This window comes from Manduca sexta, unplaced genomic scaffold, assembly GCF_014839805.1.
Source record: "Manduca sexta isolate Smith_Timp_Sample1 unplaced genomic scaffold, JHU_Msex_v1.0 HiC_scaffold_1195, whole genome shotgun sequence".
Lineage (NCBI taxonomy): Eukaryota > Metazoa > Arthropoda > Insecta > Lepidoptera > Sphingidae > Manduca > Manduca sexta.
In genome coordinates, this window is record NW_023592036.1 from 7500 (window position 1) to 24217 (window position 16718).

The window sequence follows — 16718 nt, forward strand, 5'->3', positions numbered from 1 at the left end:
ATATACCACACGGGAAGCACCAGTTTTAAATAAAAAGAATCATCGAAATCGGTTCACCCAGTCAATAGTTCTGAGGTAACAAACATAAAAAAATACAGACGAATTAAGAACCTCCTCCATTTTTGAAGTCGGTAAAAACTGTTGTCGGTAATATGGATAAACATCTATGGAATTAATAAGCCAACTGTGTTTGTACTTGATGTATGGAAACCTTTACACCCCTCGATTAACCGAGAATAAAAGCGTAATTTATCCACATGTGAGAACCGTCCGTCTATTTGATGAGGAAATGTGTCGCCAGTCGCCACCGAAGTAGAAACGGTATTTATGATTCTTAAAAGAATTATTGTACCCTGAAGGGCTAAAAATACCACATAAACGCACTTGTACGCTCGAATATACGACCCTTGTCATTAGCACTCATATATTATTTTGATAACGTAGTATCCGTTTAAAATTTATAAAATTACCCAATATTTTATGACATTCGTATCTGCACTATACTCGTAAAATATATATTTTGTAATTTTATTGTAATATGAGTAGCTTAACGATTTCAAAGCTTCATATCGCCTATAAACGTCAATTTTTATTGAAACATTTTTCATATATATAAAATAAAAAGGATTTACTTTACACACAAATAAATTGTTTAAATTAAACTTAACGTCTATACGCGGTTTTGAAGTTTTGAATTTGTTCAGCTATTTTTGTGGTTGACTGTACATATGTTACAAAATCTTATAAATCCTTGAAAATCTTTAGAACTAGGTACCTATCTAATCTTTCGTAATCTATATCTATAATCCAAGTTTCTTGAAATAATAATGAACATTTATGTAAGTAACTTGATAATATCGAATTCCTTTCAATGAGTCCTAAAATATAACACAAAAGACTAATGGAATCTAGTAGCTATTATTTATTAACAAAATCAACTCACTGAACAGTTATATTGAACTTTGGAAACTATTAAAATTTATTGAATATCGAAACGGTTACACACCAATTAACTTGATTGGGAATCACTTTACTGGATTATGGTACGGAGAAAATGTTTTATTAGGACCGTACACGAGATGTCAATTGTGGGCTTCGGTATTTAAGTACTCTAGATTGTGGTGGTTGCTGCCATGAGGACGTATATGGACTCAATACGTATATTTTACATTATTATATTTATAATCATACCAATACATAAAGGTTTTTATGCATTAAATACACTACATTGTAGTTATTGAATAAGAACACAGGTTACACAGAAAATCTCATGGAATGTGTTTATAATGACACCAGATGTGGAGCTTTTAGATTTATCGTCAATTCAGAGGGCTTTACATAAAAGCGCCGCTTTCAAAGCGAATCGCGCAGATTACTGCAATGCGATGGAACAGATTTTTAACATAATGATCTGCGACGTCGCAGAGGTGGGGAAAGTGAAGAATGCTAAGAGTTTGGTACAAGCATCGAGTAAATATTTGATGATTATCTTACAATAACCATATTATATTTAAATTAAGAATCCTTTTAATCATAGGCATACACAAGTACCCTATAGTCGCGACTTCGCCAGCGTAAAGGAATTTTCCGGGATAAAAGTCCCGCTATATATTTTTCCAGGATAGAAAGTAGCTTATAACCTTCCCAGGGTCTTAAACTATCTCCACACCAAATTTCATAAAAAATTGTTCAGTTGATTTTGCGAAAATCAACCACATACAGACAGACAGAAAAGGGGGAGTTTGTTTTATAATATGTATTGATTATTATGTTCATACTATAAAGTAATTCATTATTTCCATTGCATAAATTTATAATTTATTTATAATTTTAAACGTGCCTAACGACTAACCACATCAATGAGCAATAAAACCTAACACCATCCTTTTAAGCCGCTGTGATAAAATAACAGATATACCAATTAAAAGGACCACAAAAGGAGTGGTAAATTTTGTGTTGTATACGCGGATGTCCGGAACATTGCTCGACTAATTGTATTGATATTCCGCATGGCTGATGTTCCCATTTACCGATGACCAAGCGCAGCAGACGAGAGAAGCCTCAGTGTAATAAGAAAGCCATCTTCTAACTTGCATGCCAATGTGCATATTTATGTCGATATATCTATTGAATTATGCAGTTCCGGCTTTTTGAGAGTGTTTTATATTAAACAAAGGCTTAAAAGTCTTTTCGCATTTTAAATACTTTTAGCATCAGGTCTTGAATTCGTGAGTGATTACATTGTTTAAAGAACGAGGATCGAAATTTTATTATTGCTATTGGTTTCAGACACATTATAGAGTCCTAAAAAAAAATTAAATATTTCAAAACACTATCACCTCGGCTCAGCACAAATCATGCACACAATATTTTTTTAACTTCACTTTCTGAATTTAATGAATGTAGACTCAAACTAAACTCATGTGAACGTAATTACTTGCTGGTTATGGTCCAAAATTGTGTAATCATGAAAAGTTGAGGGCCTTGTTCAGAACTGGAATGCGGGTATAGACTAGAAAAAGATACCTGGTCTGTGTGAGCATTCTGTACTGGTGTCCTTGTGTCACGTTGCGTGGCAAAGGCCGCGGCACCGTACAAGCCGTCTTGTCAAACCTACTCGTCCATCGTCCGTTATAAATAGAGCCGTCAAGCCGGCCTGACCTACTTACGGCAGGTCGACGACCTCGCAACGACTGTGGGATACGAATTAGGACTGCGTAATCCAAGGGGATAACAGTTCAAACTTACGAATGGCGCCAAAGACGTGATTGGGACTTGCAAGATTTCCAGATTTCAGAACATACGATGATGAAGTAGGCTAGAAACACATTCCCTGGTAATTGCAAAAGTAAAAATTGTAAAAATAAAACAAATTTTAAATGTAAAATCATTACAAATTGTTTACAAACATCATGCTGTCTCACATACAACGCCTCACTTTACTTTATATTTTCACCCATATACCCAAATAGCAATCTTATCTGGCAGCATATTAATTTAATTATTTACCGATTAATATTCCCATATAATAATACCATTATTTAAGACGTTCTCTAGTCTGTCAGCCTCCGTAATTCGTGAAGATACATTTGAGAAACAAGATAATGATATTCTGATTGGATTACTTTCATGTCATATTTTTATCAAGTACGCCTCTTTAGGTACAACCTACACAGTAATTTCAAATATCGTATTCATGTTAACCTTTCGCTGGCATGACCTTTTCTTCTGTGAACTCGTGTTAATTCACATCATCGTGCACTTACACAAATGCTTACTTCACGGTGACAGACAAAATGTCTACCAACCGTGACATGTTAGGGCTGTCGACTGTCGTGTGTTGAGCACGTCAAAATAATTAAAAGGTAGTAACACTAATAAATAATCCAGTTATAATCCTCATAAATTGGAGAAATGATAAGCGAATTTCTGTTTATCACATATTACTCCATCACAAATCACAACATTACGATATCACATAAAAATTTGCAATACTTTAAAAAAACTTCCAACTACAATTTCATCGGTTACTAAAACATTCCAAATCATGCTCATATCATTTGCCAGAAAGACTTGTCGCTCGCAAAAAAGGGCCAATAACTACATGATATAGGAACGTTAAAATAAGCTAAAATTATAACTTCTCCAGGTTACATCATAATCCAGTAAATTCACATAAACCTTTTAGAATTACCTTAAGAGGCCTTAATTACAGCGTAAAAGCTATTAAAACAAGTACACTAACGTAGTTATAATTCCATGTGACCAAACCATATTAACCAGATAACAGGTGGCAACCCTGCAAGTATCACGTTACCACACGCACGTGAGAGAGAGTAGAATGGGCATCGGTGGTCGAGTGCGTTGCGGAAGTTTGGTCGCTGAGGGACCAACTTGACGGCATACAAATACTCATAACCACGGTCCCATACTGTCTGCCATCCTGTGCTCTTGCCGCATTCTTGTTCCAATATAATTTAGTCACGTCGTGGATTATTGTTTGGAAGACTAGATATAGATATCCATATTGTTTATATGTAAGAATAACGGTATAACTTGATGCCTTGAGCAAGGGATTGCAGCAATATAACGTTAACATTTTCAAAAACGAAAAATCATGTCCACTTTTCAATCTAAACCAACAAAACAAATGTTCCTACCATTACAATGACACTTAGATTAAAAAAAATCACTACATTCGAAAATTTACAATCAATGTGTTCCATCGAAATGTCACATTCGTAGTTTACAACAACGATCTAAAAATGTTTTATCCATAAAACTTTTTTTAAGGTCATAAGATAGGTACATGGATAGTTGATACATTTTTCGAAGAAATCATTATTTTCCCTTTTATTTATAAGATATGTCACGTAGAAAGTCAGATGAAGGTAAAAAGTCCTGAGATTTTGTTCAGGTATTCTTTAGGTACTTGCCAAAGTTAGGTTTTTAGGCATAAAATCTAACTTACTAATAAGTATCACGATATATAAATCGATATTGATGAATGTTAACTTATCTTAAAAACCCAAATGATGCTTTAAATGTTAACTGTTTACAAACAAAGTTCATTCGATAACATTTCAGATAATTGTCAAACAATTAATGATTTCTTGTCTAGATAGTCCAGTTTGAAACTGCTTTACAGCAGGTGGGCGGGTATTAATGTGCTCAAACCAGATTCCTTTGTTTACCAGACAAGACAACTTGTCCTGTACTAATGCATTCTCAAAACTATTATAATTATCAAGGATAAAGACCTCGTTCCATGCCTGGGACCGAACAGCATAGGTTGAGAAATCATCTAATAATAAATGCCGTTGTTAACCACTGTAGCATCACAGGGAAGATTGGAATTTCGAGCATATGTAGTTCGTTCAATCTGCCTGCATAGCTAACGGATAACTTCTAATAAAAATCAAACATTATTCGTTTATCTCGTCTCGGGAACATCCACTTTACATGCGAATTGTAGCCAGTTTTCCAAATGCAACCGAACGTCCCCCCTTTATTGATCCTCTTGAACTACACGAAATGTATATTGTACAGTTTTGGTGAACTAAAATAAAATTCTTGTGGTGAATATTTCACAAGGGAACAATGTTGCTGGAATTTGAATAATTTCAAAGGTCACTGTGTGGTAGCTGCGGAAACTAACCAATTACAGACAACAATGCGCTATTAAAATTATCTTTTATATTTACACACCTGTCGTATTATGTCTTTTACAAAGCTTTGGCTTTCCTCAAAGAAACATAAACAATTTTATTACCAAAAAGTATCAGTGATTTAATTAGCAAATGAAATACATATCTATCTATGTATTAAAGCTTTCAAATGGAAGTAGTAACAAATATTTCCAGTATAAAATAGGCTTGTTAAGCATAAATTAAATATTTTATTATTTTATCTTTTAAAATTTTCTAATCTATCGAAAGGAATATATATTCAATTATTCTTTAATCATAAAATTCCGTTGTCTTTAAATCCATTGATTGGATAATTGGTTGATTAAATATTTAAATGAACCTTTTTGTTGGCAGGTTCCGAGAGAAAGCTTCAAACACATCGTGAAGGCGTGCGAATGCCCTCTCTATTGGAAAATGCCTTTATTCCTGGCCACACAACAGAATCTCCACGTTCCTGTTGATGGGCACAAATTCATCGATTTTTGGAGAGAGTAAGACCATAAATATTTTGCTGTCTTTTTCTCACACTATATACATAATATTGTTTTGCATCACAAGATTTATATTGCTGCGTTTTTATACTGAGATATATTCAGCACTACTTTGCATATAAGTGATAGTACTTAGTATCGTCTCGCAAATTTTCTTTTCTAATGTTATTAAGTACGTACAGGCTTCACAGGATTATACCATAATTTTAATTTCTGTTTTTCAACCATTACTTGTTTGACTGCCTCGGTGGTATTATTGTATTACGGTACGATTGTAGTGCTGAAGTCTCGGATTCGAATCCCGGGTCGGTAAAGGGATATTGGGTGTTTCTACTCAGTATCAGCCCGAAGTCTGAAATTGTGCCCAATATGGCATTATCGCAATCGGTGGCCCTATCACATCATGATGTGTCTCATGAGACAGAATATACACGACGGAAAATGGGTAGACCAGAGCGCCTTTGCCTAAAACTTCGGTGATAAATCGCGTGAGTGTGTATACCTATTTGTCAGCAAACTCTCATCAATAAATTATTTCAGGATGACGTCACAATGCCACGACCATGCGTCGCGGTTCGTTTACATCCTCACGCGAGGGAAGAGTAACACGCTGGCCCCAGAGGACTTTGTACCCCTGGTGCAGGACGTGGTGGACACACACCCTGGACTTTCCTTCTTGAAGGAGGCAACAGAATTCCACTCTAGATATGTGCATACTGTAAGTTATTATTCTAAAAAGGCTATGTAACGTGTGTTATGTCTTTTATATGTTAGGGATATAGACGAAGACGAATTAGAAGATAAATTGCTAAATACATGACGTTTTCTAACTTTATTGTATCAATCTTCACGATAAATTTAAGCCATCTCAATGAAAATTTCGTCAAGCTACCAAAACTTTAGTACAGTTGCCACATAACTTTAGGAAGTTATGACAAGGACTTTCAGAATAAGAAGGGTTGTGCGGTATACATACATAGCCCTTCGAAGGACTCAACCTTGTATGTGGGTTGTTGCAAACTATTGTAATTAATCTTGGGATTATTCCAAAACAAGCGAAGGTTGCGAAATTAATTTTCCAATTCTACGAAACGGTATTGTTAATTACAAAAGTGTGCTATCCACTGATTCACATTAAAGGCTTCAATTGCATAAACTCCTTGAAGTTTCAAATCAAATGATACCTACTCTAACTTACAAATATCTTTTGTTAATATCGTAATCAATACATTTTCGCAAGTAATAATTTAGCTGTGTGATATTTTTTATCCAATCGTGAGTTTGAATTACAACTTTTATTCAGTATTTGACCGACATTAATCTAGTGAAAGATGTAATGAACGAAATATTTTAAATTAGAGCTAGCTGCCCTACTTTCAAATGTACCAATAATAGAAGATTACTCAGAAAAGTTACTTCCTCAAAACTGTGACTAAAGAAGCATAATGCCCCATTTATTTTTACGACTTTAATTATAAACATTACCCTTTGTTTTACATTCCCGCCTGCGTTTCAGGTGATTGCGAGGATATTTTACTGCGTGAATCGATCGTGGTCTGGAAGAATATCCATACCGGAGCTGAGGAGATCGAACCTGCTTCAAGTAATCCAGCTTCTAGAGGACGAGGAAGATATCAATCAAGTTACGCAATATTTTAGGTTAGTTTTTTTTCTTTAACTATCTATACATATTATAAAACAAAGTCCCTTTTTCGGTTCATCTATATTTTATCGATTTTCTCAAAATCTACTGAACGGATTTTTATTAAATTTGGTATGGAGATAGTTTAAGACTCTGGTAAAGTTATCTATCCCGAGGAAATATAAAGTGGGACTTTTATCCCAGAAAACTTCTTCACGCGGACGAAGCTGCGCTCAAAAGCTAGTTATTGTAAAAAATAATCTTATCAAACTTTTGAATATCATAAACTTTATTAGTGTATTTTTTGTTCTCCTTAGTCATATTGACTAGTTTAGCGCTTGATAAACGCTGTTTTATTCCATAAACCATACAGAATTTTGAATTATGAAATAGTTACACACTGAATCCCAATTTGGCAGGACCCTCGTCAATCTGGAACGGACAATAGACCATAAGTTTCATAATGCTCAATAATTAATCTCGCTAAAATTTATATTACATTGGAAGACAATCATGGAAATGGATACTATTTCCCTTTTTGACATAGGTATTAATTTGGATTAGAGCTTGTTTAGGTTTAGTCTGTATTTTAAAATTATGTGTGTAGTGGAGAAGCATTCAATTCATTTATTAACATATTTATCTTATTATTTGATGTTAATGAAGATTTGCGCTTACCTACCAAACTGAGCTGGCTTTTACGGCCTACTTTGTTCTTTCTTTTTCATGAATTTTATCGCCAATTAAAAATTAAATATCTTCGATTTAATTGGGATTAAGTAATAAGAACTATTCTTATACTTTACTTGATTTGACGTATTATAAATGCAACTTTGTGCGCCTACGTGATAAATAACATATTTTATCTTATTACTTTTCAGTTATGAGCACTTCTACGTCATCTACTGTAAGTTCTGGGAGCTGGACAGAGATCACGACTTGTTCATTGACCGGCACGACCTCGCGAGGCATAACGACCATGGTGAGCAGAAACACGATTAGCTTCTGTACAGGCTTTTGTAATAATTGGATCGTTCAAAATATTTTCAGTATACATTTTACGGGCTAAAATCGAAACTAACTTAAGTCTAAATGTAGCCATTATAGGTAGTTCAATAATGGAAAAAACATACTCTTTCTTATAGTAATATTAGAAACAAAAACTTAAACTAAGGTATACCTTCAATTAATACTTAGATTTTGGCATTAACTGCCTTAGGTAATTCGTATCTATTTTATAAATAAACAGAGGCAAACGCGTCTTCATCTTCATCTTCGCTGTAGAAATAACTTTCACTTCAGTCAGAATTCCTGTGGGACCTTCTTTACTCTGCAGACTTGCTGAGATATTTTGTCTCCGTCTTATTTAGTAATATTGACGCAGACTCTAATGTCATGAATTATAGTAACTTTGATAAAAAAAATATAAGTTTATAACATTCATTAAATATGACACTTACTTCCTATGGCAAATGTTTTAGGGAATCAAAATTTATTTAATTAAGTATTTGATTATTATTATTCATGGAGTGGTACGACAGTGCCATCTCTTAGGATTGAGTATTTAGCAATAGGCCTCTCCTCAGCTCATCGAAAAAATTGATTGTGTGATTATTTAAGGGGTTTCATTATAATTTATAAGGGTTAGACATTCTAAAAGTTTGAACAAAATTACCTTTTAAGTTCCTGAATCCTGATGCTTACATCACAAGACTTTATTACCTTGGTCTGGTTTTTAATAACCCCTGTGTGTACTGTTTGCAGCACTATCGAGCCGAATGATCGAACGGGTGCTGTCAGGCTGCGTGACACGCGGCAACCAGAACCGGCTGACGCCCGACGGAGAGCCGCGCATGTCCTACACAGAGTTCGTGTGGTTCCTATTCGCTGAGGAGGACAAGACGCATCCCACCGCCATTGAATACTGGTTCAGGTAATTGAGTTCTTCAAAACTCGGATGGAACATTCATTAATTCATTCAAATATGAATACGATATCTCAATTATGTTTTTAATCCGTGATTTTCTAAGATTTAGAATTTATTACTTTATTTATAAACATGTTGCACATTAAAGGAAGTTGAAAGGCATCTTGGAACGCCGAACAGTAAAAGTTAAAATGGCGCAAACAGCGTTTAAATAGTAAACTGAACGTAAATCGTAAGGTCACGTGCCGGAGTTCCAACGTTGAGTTATAGCTTCTGGTTAAAACAATTCGAGTCGCGCGCCAAAGTTTATAGCAGTCGCATGCAACCGCGCCACTCGCTACTTTGTAACATACCTAGTCTTGCCATAAATATTGTAATAAAGAAAAAAGAAAATTGTTAACTGCAAATAACATTTATTACTTTTACAGTGTGTCAGTTTAATACATAAATATAAAACAATTAAAAATATAAAAGCTTATTCGAAGTGGTCTCCATTGGCTGCAATACAGTCCTTTAAACGATGAGGCCAGTTATCAATAGAAGCACGCACTCTTTCCATGGGAAAATTCTTCACTGCCAATCGTATAGATTGTTTTAGGGACTCAAATTATCATGGCGTTTAGAGCAAGCTGTACTCTCTAAAACTGACCACAAATCATAATCCAGCGGATTAAGATCGGGACTAGACGACGGCCAGTCTTCAGCTCTGATGAAGTCCGAAACGTTCGATTCCAACCAAGACTGCGTGGACCGAGCTTTATGACCCGGCGCCGAGTCTTGCTGGAAGGACCATACTTGGTTATTGAACATGGTGATGTTAAGGGGCTTAACTACCTTCTCAAGAATGGTATCTTGATACACTTGTGCCGATGTTTTGATACCTTTTTCACAAAAATATGGCTCAGTCACTCCTTCATAGCTAACACCCCACCAAACCATCACTGAAGTCGGATAATGTCCACGTTGCACTCTGTCGACTAATTGGGAAGCTTCCTTAGAGCTTTGAGCATAAATACGGTCATTTTGTTTGTTAAAATGTTGCTCAATTGTAAAATTTTCTCATCCGTAAACAAAATTTTTCTGTGACCTCCCTTTGCGTACCGCTTCAGTAGTTGTTTCGATTTTACCACCCTATTCTTCTTTAAATTATCAGTTAAGAAATGGCCAGTGCGTCTCTTATAGGCTGCAAGTCCTAAGTCATCTTTTAAAATACGCGACATGGTTCTAGGTGCTATCTTCATTTCCCGAGATAAAATCTTTTGCTTTCGGACAGGATTTCTTCGAATTCTTTCCCTTACTGCTTTGACCACCTTTTTCGTACGAACACTACGTGGACGGCCAGATCTTTTCTGTCACAAACAGAGGAGGTCTCATTGTACCTATTAATAGCCCGGTACACAAACATTTTACTAATACCAAGTGTATGGAGAGTTTTAAAAATTGCATTTGGCTCCATACCTACTTTGTGTAATGCTATCACAGCGATTCGGTTCTCTTTATCACCCCACACCATTTTAATATCGCAAAATATTTTACAATGTATTGGCGCCAAAATGAGAAAACACAATGAACAATCGTATAAAAATGACAGATTCGAAATTCAAATGTAATATTTTTTTATAATTAAGTGTAACAGTATTTATGGCCAGACTAGTTCAACTTGCGTTTCCACTGCAGAATACAGACGAATGTGCAATAAAAAATATGGTGTAATTATTCAAAACAAAATATGTGCTACACGGCAACTATTTTTTCTGTGATTACTGACGTAGCGTTTTCTGCTTTGAGTGCCTAACTAGAAATTGCACAAAAATGTTCACACAAGTTAAAGTATGGAGGTAATAAGATGTAACGATTATAATTTCAGTTTTTAGCACTTGGATTTGTTAAGATACTTATATTTGTAGAAATCATAATTCGATACTTATTACTTTGAAAACCGAATTAAAATATCACATACCTATATTACTTACTTGGTATAATCTATGTCTTTTATTCCAGATGCATGGACTTGGACGGCGACGGGTACATCTCCATGTACGAACTGGAGTACTTCTACGAGGAGCAGATGCAGCGCATGGAAGCCATCGGCATCGAGACACTGCCCTTCAACGACTGTTTATGTCAGGTACGAATTGTTAAAAATCGCTTTTGCGATATTGCAATTAATGCATTTGTAAGCTACCCTTGAGACTGGAGATTTGTCTATGGCTGCCAGATACGTAAAAAGTATGAAATAAAATTATTTATTTTTCAATTTGGACATGAAATAATTTAAATTGTTTAGGTTACCTAGAACTTTTTCTCTACTATTAGCCTCGAAAGCAGTTCCCGCCAGATAGTCGCAACCAGACACTCGAGTATTGTTTGTTTCTAATATGACTTTATCCGTTTTAGATGTTGGATATGGTGCACCCAGCGGAGGAGGGTAAGATAACGCTATCCGACCTGAAGCGGTGCAAGCTGACGCCGATCTTCTACGACACGTTCTTCAACCTGGAGAAGTACTTGGACCACGAGCAACGAGACCCGTTTGCCACGCAGCGCGACTCCGACTGCGAGGTATGTGTGATTCTTAATTTTGCATGATGAATTTAAATATGGCTAGCTATATTATCTCCTGTGTATTATTTCGTGAAAACAAGAATACTACGTTTTTGGACTAACGACCTACTTGAAAATTAACCGAGGGATTTATGCTAGAATTATTGTTTTCGAGTTTTATATGCATTTTAGTATTGCTTGCTTAACATACAAATCCAAAATATAGGATCAGCATATAATACTTTATCCCGATTTTACAATTATAACTTAGTAATAATAAAAAAAGTCCAATCAATAATATATATGTATGCAATTCCAGATGTCAGAATGGGATAGATTCGCAGCGGAAGAATACGAGCTACTGGTAGCAGAAGAGGGCGGTAGCGACGCGCAGGACCAAATGTAAGAACTGACCGAACCTGTTATGAATACTGTATTATATGAAGCGGCACATAATAACATGTTGTTTCTTACCACGGACAGGCACTTGTACACAATAATGCAACAGTCAGAGAAAAAGAAGTGTATAAATCGTTTCTATGAGTTGTGCAGGACTAGTGGATTGAACGGATTCAAATTATTCAAATAAACATTATTTATTCGTGGTAAAGTAGATATCATAGTTTACAATGTACCAATCGCCGCCCGATGCACTAGAATTAAGCATTGTGATGCATTTTGCAGTACACGAACCCACAAGGTTTGCTTAGGACCTGCACACCCCGACTACTGGACACTGGACACTGTTAGATATAAACGCTCGATATGTTCTGAATGCAACGAGTAGACGTCAATAATAAAACCATCACATTCAAACCATGTTAACACGATCTCGTAGATGACTTAGAACACCATCTGTATCTTGTTTATGTATATGTATTGTATTATATATGTATGTATGTTTATTTATTATATTATGTATTTCTTTTCCTTCCGTTCATTATATATTGCGATTTCTTTCATCAGGGAGGAAGACAGAACTGGCTATGCTAGGGTAAGAATGTGTTGCTGAATTGCAGTGTATGTATTGTCTTTTGTTGCGATGACCGTGTTCGAAAGAAACATGCCCCGAGCCCCGGCGCCGCTTGACATGAGCTTGATTTGAGCACACGTTCCGCTCGGGACTGCATTCTGATTTCTACTCTTATCGCTTACTCCTGTGAACTTGCACCGAATGTGTGATACACGTTACATGACAAACTAGCGAGATTCCATTGTGCTCGACATGCCCCGTCCACCATACTGTGCTGTTGGTTTCGCTTGGAAGTATTTGTCTGCCTTGCTGATGAATATTATATTATGTAAATATGTATGGCCCACCTTACTTCATACACAAACATTTTGAGCTTTTGTTAATAATCAAACTCATTGGCATCAGGCATGAAGCAAAACTAACAAAGAACTTTTTTCTTGCATTCAGTACATATACTTATTCATAAATTGATGGTAAACAGAAACTAAAAGATTGCTTTGCTTGCAGCTCATACGATGAGACGGACGAGGACTGTCTGTCACCAAATCTAGATGATATCACGAACACGGAAGTAATAGAGGACTCGAGCGTGGAGGAGTCGACGTTGAGCGACGGCGCGCCGCACCCGCCCGGCGCCCGCCTGCACCCCGCCGCGCCCGGCTACGTCAACCTCAGCTCCATATACTCGCTCGGCAACGACCGCTGGGGAGCCAACGCCGCCACCGCATCGGCACCCAAGAACGGTCTCCCAGAGAAGAAGATGGAGAAACCAATACCCCCGGAGAAGCCGGTCAGTCTGATGATGGTTAACGGCAAATTGGATAACCGATACGCCGGCTTTGGTAACAACAGTTTCTTGTACTCGCATCTGCTCGGCTCGAGCGGGGCGCGGGCCAAGGACCCTCCCCCGTACACGGCGGCCACCGGCGGACTCTTCGACAAGTCTGGAGAAGTGAAAAAAGCCACGTCGCCGGTAAAAGTTAAATCACCAATCACGAGTCCCGTGAACGGTGTGAACAAGATCTCTGACAACTACGAGCGGGCGGTCGCCGAGCGTCTCAGCCCGGCTCGCGAGATCTCGCGGCTGAACCGCAGTAGCGTGTTTAGTAAGGTGAGCACGGGCGCGGTGGCGAGCAAGGTGAAGCAGAACTCGCCGCGCAAGGACGACGAGGACGACGACTACGCGCGGGACAGCGACGAGTGCTCCATTTAGACGCGAGTGTTCGGCTCGAGAGCAATGCGTTGCGAGTTACTTTTACTTCAGTGAACACCAAAGATCATTACGTGATGCATTACGCCTGTAGTTAGATTTTGGAACATTGAACATGTTGTTAAAGGGTTATCAGAAACAGAGAAATATTTTTTCAACGTATCCTAGTGGTCGATACGTGCCTTGTGACGATTTAGCGGCAGTAGGCGTTTGGACGTTCGTAGCCATAGTGCGTAGACACAGAAGTGCACTCATATCGATGTATCGATGGACTATATCGATGTTGAACGTTCTGTTAACGTAATCTAGTTTCAGCATTTTAATATTGTAGCGATCGTGTATCTATTATTTAATACGTAATTATTGTTTATTTCCCAATGTATTATGCGATTATTTTACGTGTGGGTCTATGTATTTATATTATAAAGCAATCGGCGTATATGTTTGCAGGTATTATAATTAGAAATCGCTGTCAATCTCATTTACCGTCTGTAGAGTTATCCACTCATATCATTGCTCCATCCACATCAACGCATTCGAAACATAAGCTATCAAAGCATTCGTCCGTAAAATTATCATGACAAAAATCAGTGTAAGAAACACGCACACTAATTTAGTATTTAGTAGGTAGATAAATTCTGATAAGGGATCATCCCAAAGGATTTACCTGGAAGGGGCTTAGTGTTAACCTAATTCGTTAAAATTTGTCAAATTAAGCATTAAGAAATAGATAAAATGCAGCTGCAAAACAGATGTGGAAATTGTTATATCTATTTGACACTTGAGACTTGACTGCAAACTGGTTCGAGGCGATGGACGAGTGGTTCTAGATGTTACGAATAGGGGTGTAGTCAAGATATCCGAAATCCTAAGTAGGTACTTTAAAATACAACCAAATACATCGACATAGTACAAGATATTATATACATATTGTTGACACGAAGTATGACGGAAGCTTTAACGATTAATTTGAACATACTTTGAAAATTGGTTATTGTAGTGTCGGTAAGTACAAAAATATTACAAATACTTTTTTTTTAACAATGCCTTGGAATAAATCTTGACTACCCGCGTATGTTTTCGGAAATTGTAATTTTAGGTCCAAATTATGTGACTCAGAGGTAACGGAATCTACATAGCTATTAATGAAGAATGTAGGGAAGTGCATGTTAAATATTCGTTAAATACTTTATTATCTAACTAGCTAATTATATGATCCGTGAATAACCGCAATATTCTGCCTTCACTGGACGCTATGACCAATTTCAATCTACTTGTTGTTGGTGAATACAACAAACGTACCTACTTTTAATTCTTGTACGAGGTTATTTATGAGACATGTTTACGTGGGTAATAAAGTATCTGACGTATAGAAACGTGATGATAGTAAAGGCAGCTGTAATATATGCTTTTAGATATCGCTAGGTAGATCTTCCATTGTACTCTATGTCCGCAGGTGCTGTTACGAGATAAATGACGGTCTACCAGATGTACCTTAGTATATTACTTCTATAAAATAATACATATGTACCTACAAACACACCGCAGCCAAAGAATTTAATCTTCAACAAGTCATACATAATTCGTGACTCGCATTCTCAACCCCGTTTAACAAATTACTAAAATGGCAAACAATTTTGCCACTAATATAATTATAGTTCATTTCAAGTTAACAAAAATCATTTATTAGTTATTACTAATGCAAAAAAAACTACTTACTCGATGATAAATCGTTAAAATTGTTTCAAAAACGATGTATGTTTTTCCATACAATAAAAATTATTGTGCCTTTATTTGAATTCTTGGATCACATGAATTGTTTGAAAATTTTCTTCTCTATATTCATACTTTTTTTTAAACTAGTCATCTCCATAATATTGAAATTGATTCATTGTTCATTGATCTAACATTTGCCAAGTATTAACCAAAACGATTGTTCACATTATTTAACAAATTTTATTAGTATGTTGTGTACTGTTATCTTAATATAATTTTATTAAAATTTAAGGGTATGTTTTATATACCAATTTTGAGCTGTTTAGAGTTATATTTAGTTAATTTAGATATTTGGATCGAATGTGTTACCGATTCTTCATGGCGAAGTATTGTGTCTTAGTATGTTGTTTTTGTTAACCTTCGTTTACTTACAATTACTATAAATATAATATTTAGAAAATGTGTAAAATTCGTCTAAGTATTATTAAATTTTTAATGGTATAATTATGAAATGCCTCTTGGATAAACTAACAGAATTTACGCTGAATCCAGATTTGAAATAGTGCCATTTATTTCTCAAAGCTCAATATTTAATAAAAGTCATTAATAAACATTGTACCTATCATGTCGCCGCATAATTTGATTGGCTAGATTAATGAAACAAAGAACTTTAACATCGCCTAAAGTTATTATTAGTTCGTGAAGTTATCTTCGTTGCTTGTTTAATATATTTAGCTTTTCAAAATCTCAACTCTTCTTTAACTAAGAACGTGACGATGTATTTGTTAGTTAGTATAAAAACGTTCCTTAAACAGCCTAATGGATTAAAATAATTTTCTCGTTAACTCTTAGTAAAAAATATAATAATAAGATAAATTGGTTTGAATGATTTTTGATACGTGGACACTCCATGTCGTTTGTATTTTGTTGTTTATGTAAATCGATTCCTTATGTATAACAGTGTAACTAAGGTGACGATTATTTTGTAACCCAGTGAAATTTTGTTAATGAACTGTTTAAAATCAG

The 16718-nt window shown here is 35.9% G+C and overlaps 1 protein-coding gene across 1 annotated transcript; it reads left to right on the top strand.

Annotated features, from left to right (window-relative positions):
* The first annotated feature begins 1406 nt into the window (after nucleotides 1-1406).
* On the top strand, nucleotides 1407-16712 carry LOC115447009 (serine/threonine-protein phosphatase 2A regulatory subunit B'' subunit beta). The gene is made up of 10 exons (XM_037445118.1): nucleotides 1407-1457; nucleotides 5544-5680; nucleotides 6221-6398; nucleotides 7197-7339; nucleotides 8204-8304; nucleotides 9087-9255; nucleotides 11251-11377; nucleotides 11647-11811; nucleotides 12113-12195; nucleotides 13274-16712. The coding sequence occupies exons 1-10, from the start codon at nucleotides 1407-1409 to the stop codon at nucleotides 13977-13979; spliced, it is 1860 nt and encodes a 619-aa protein (XP_037301015.1). The 3' UTR covers nucleotides 13980-16712.
* Nucleotides 16713-16718: the final 6 nt, after the last annotated feature.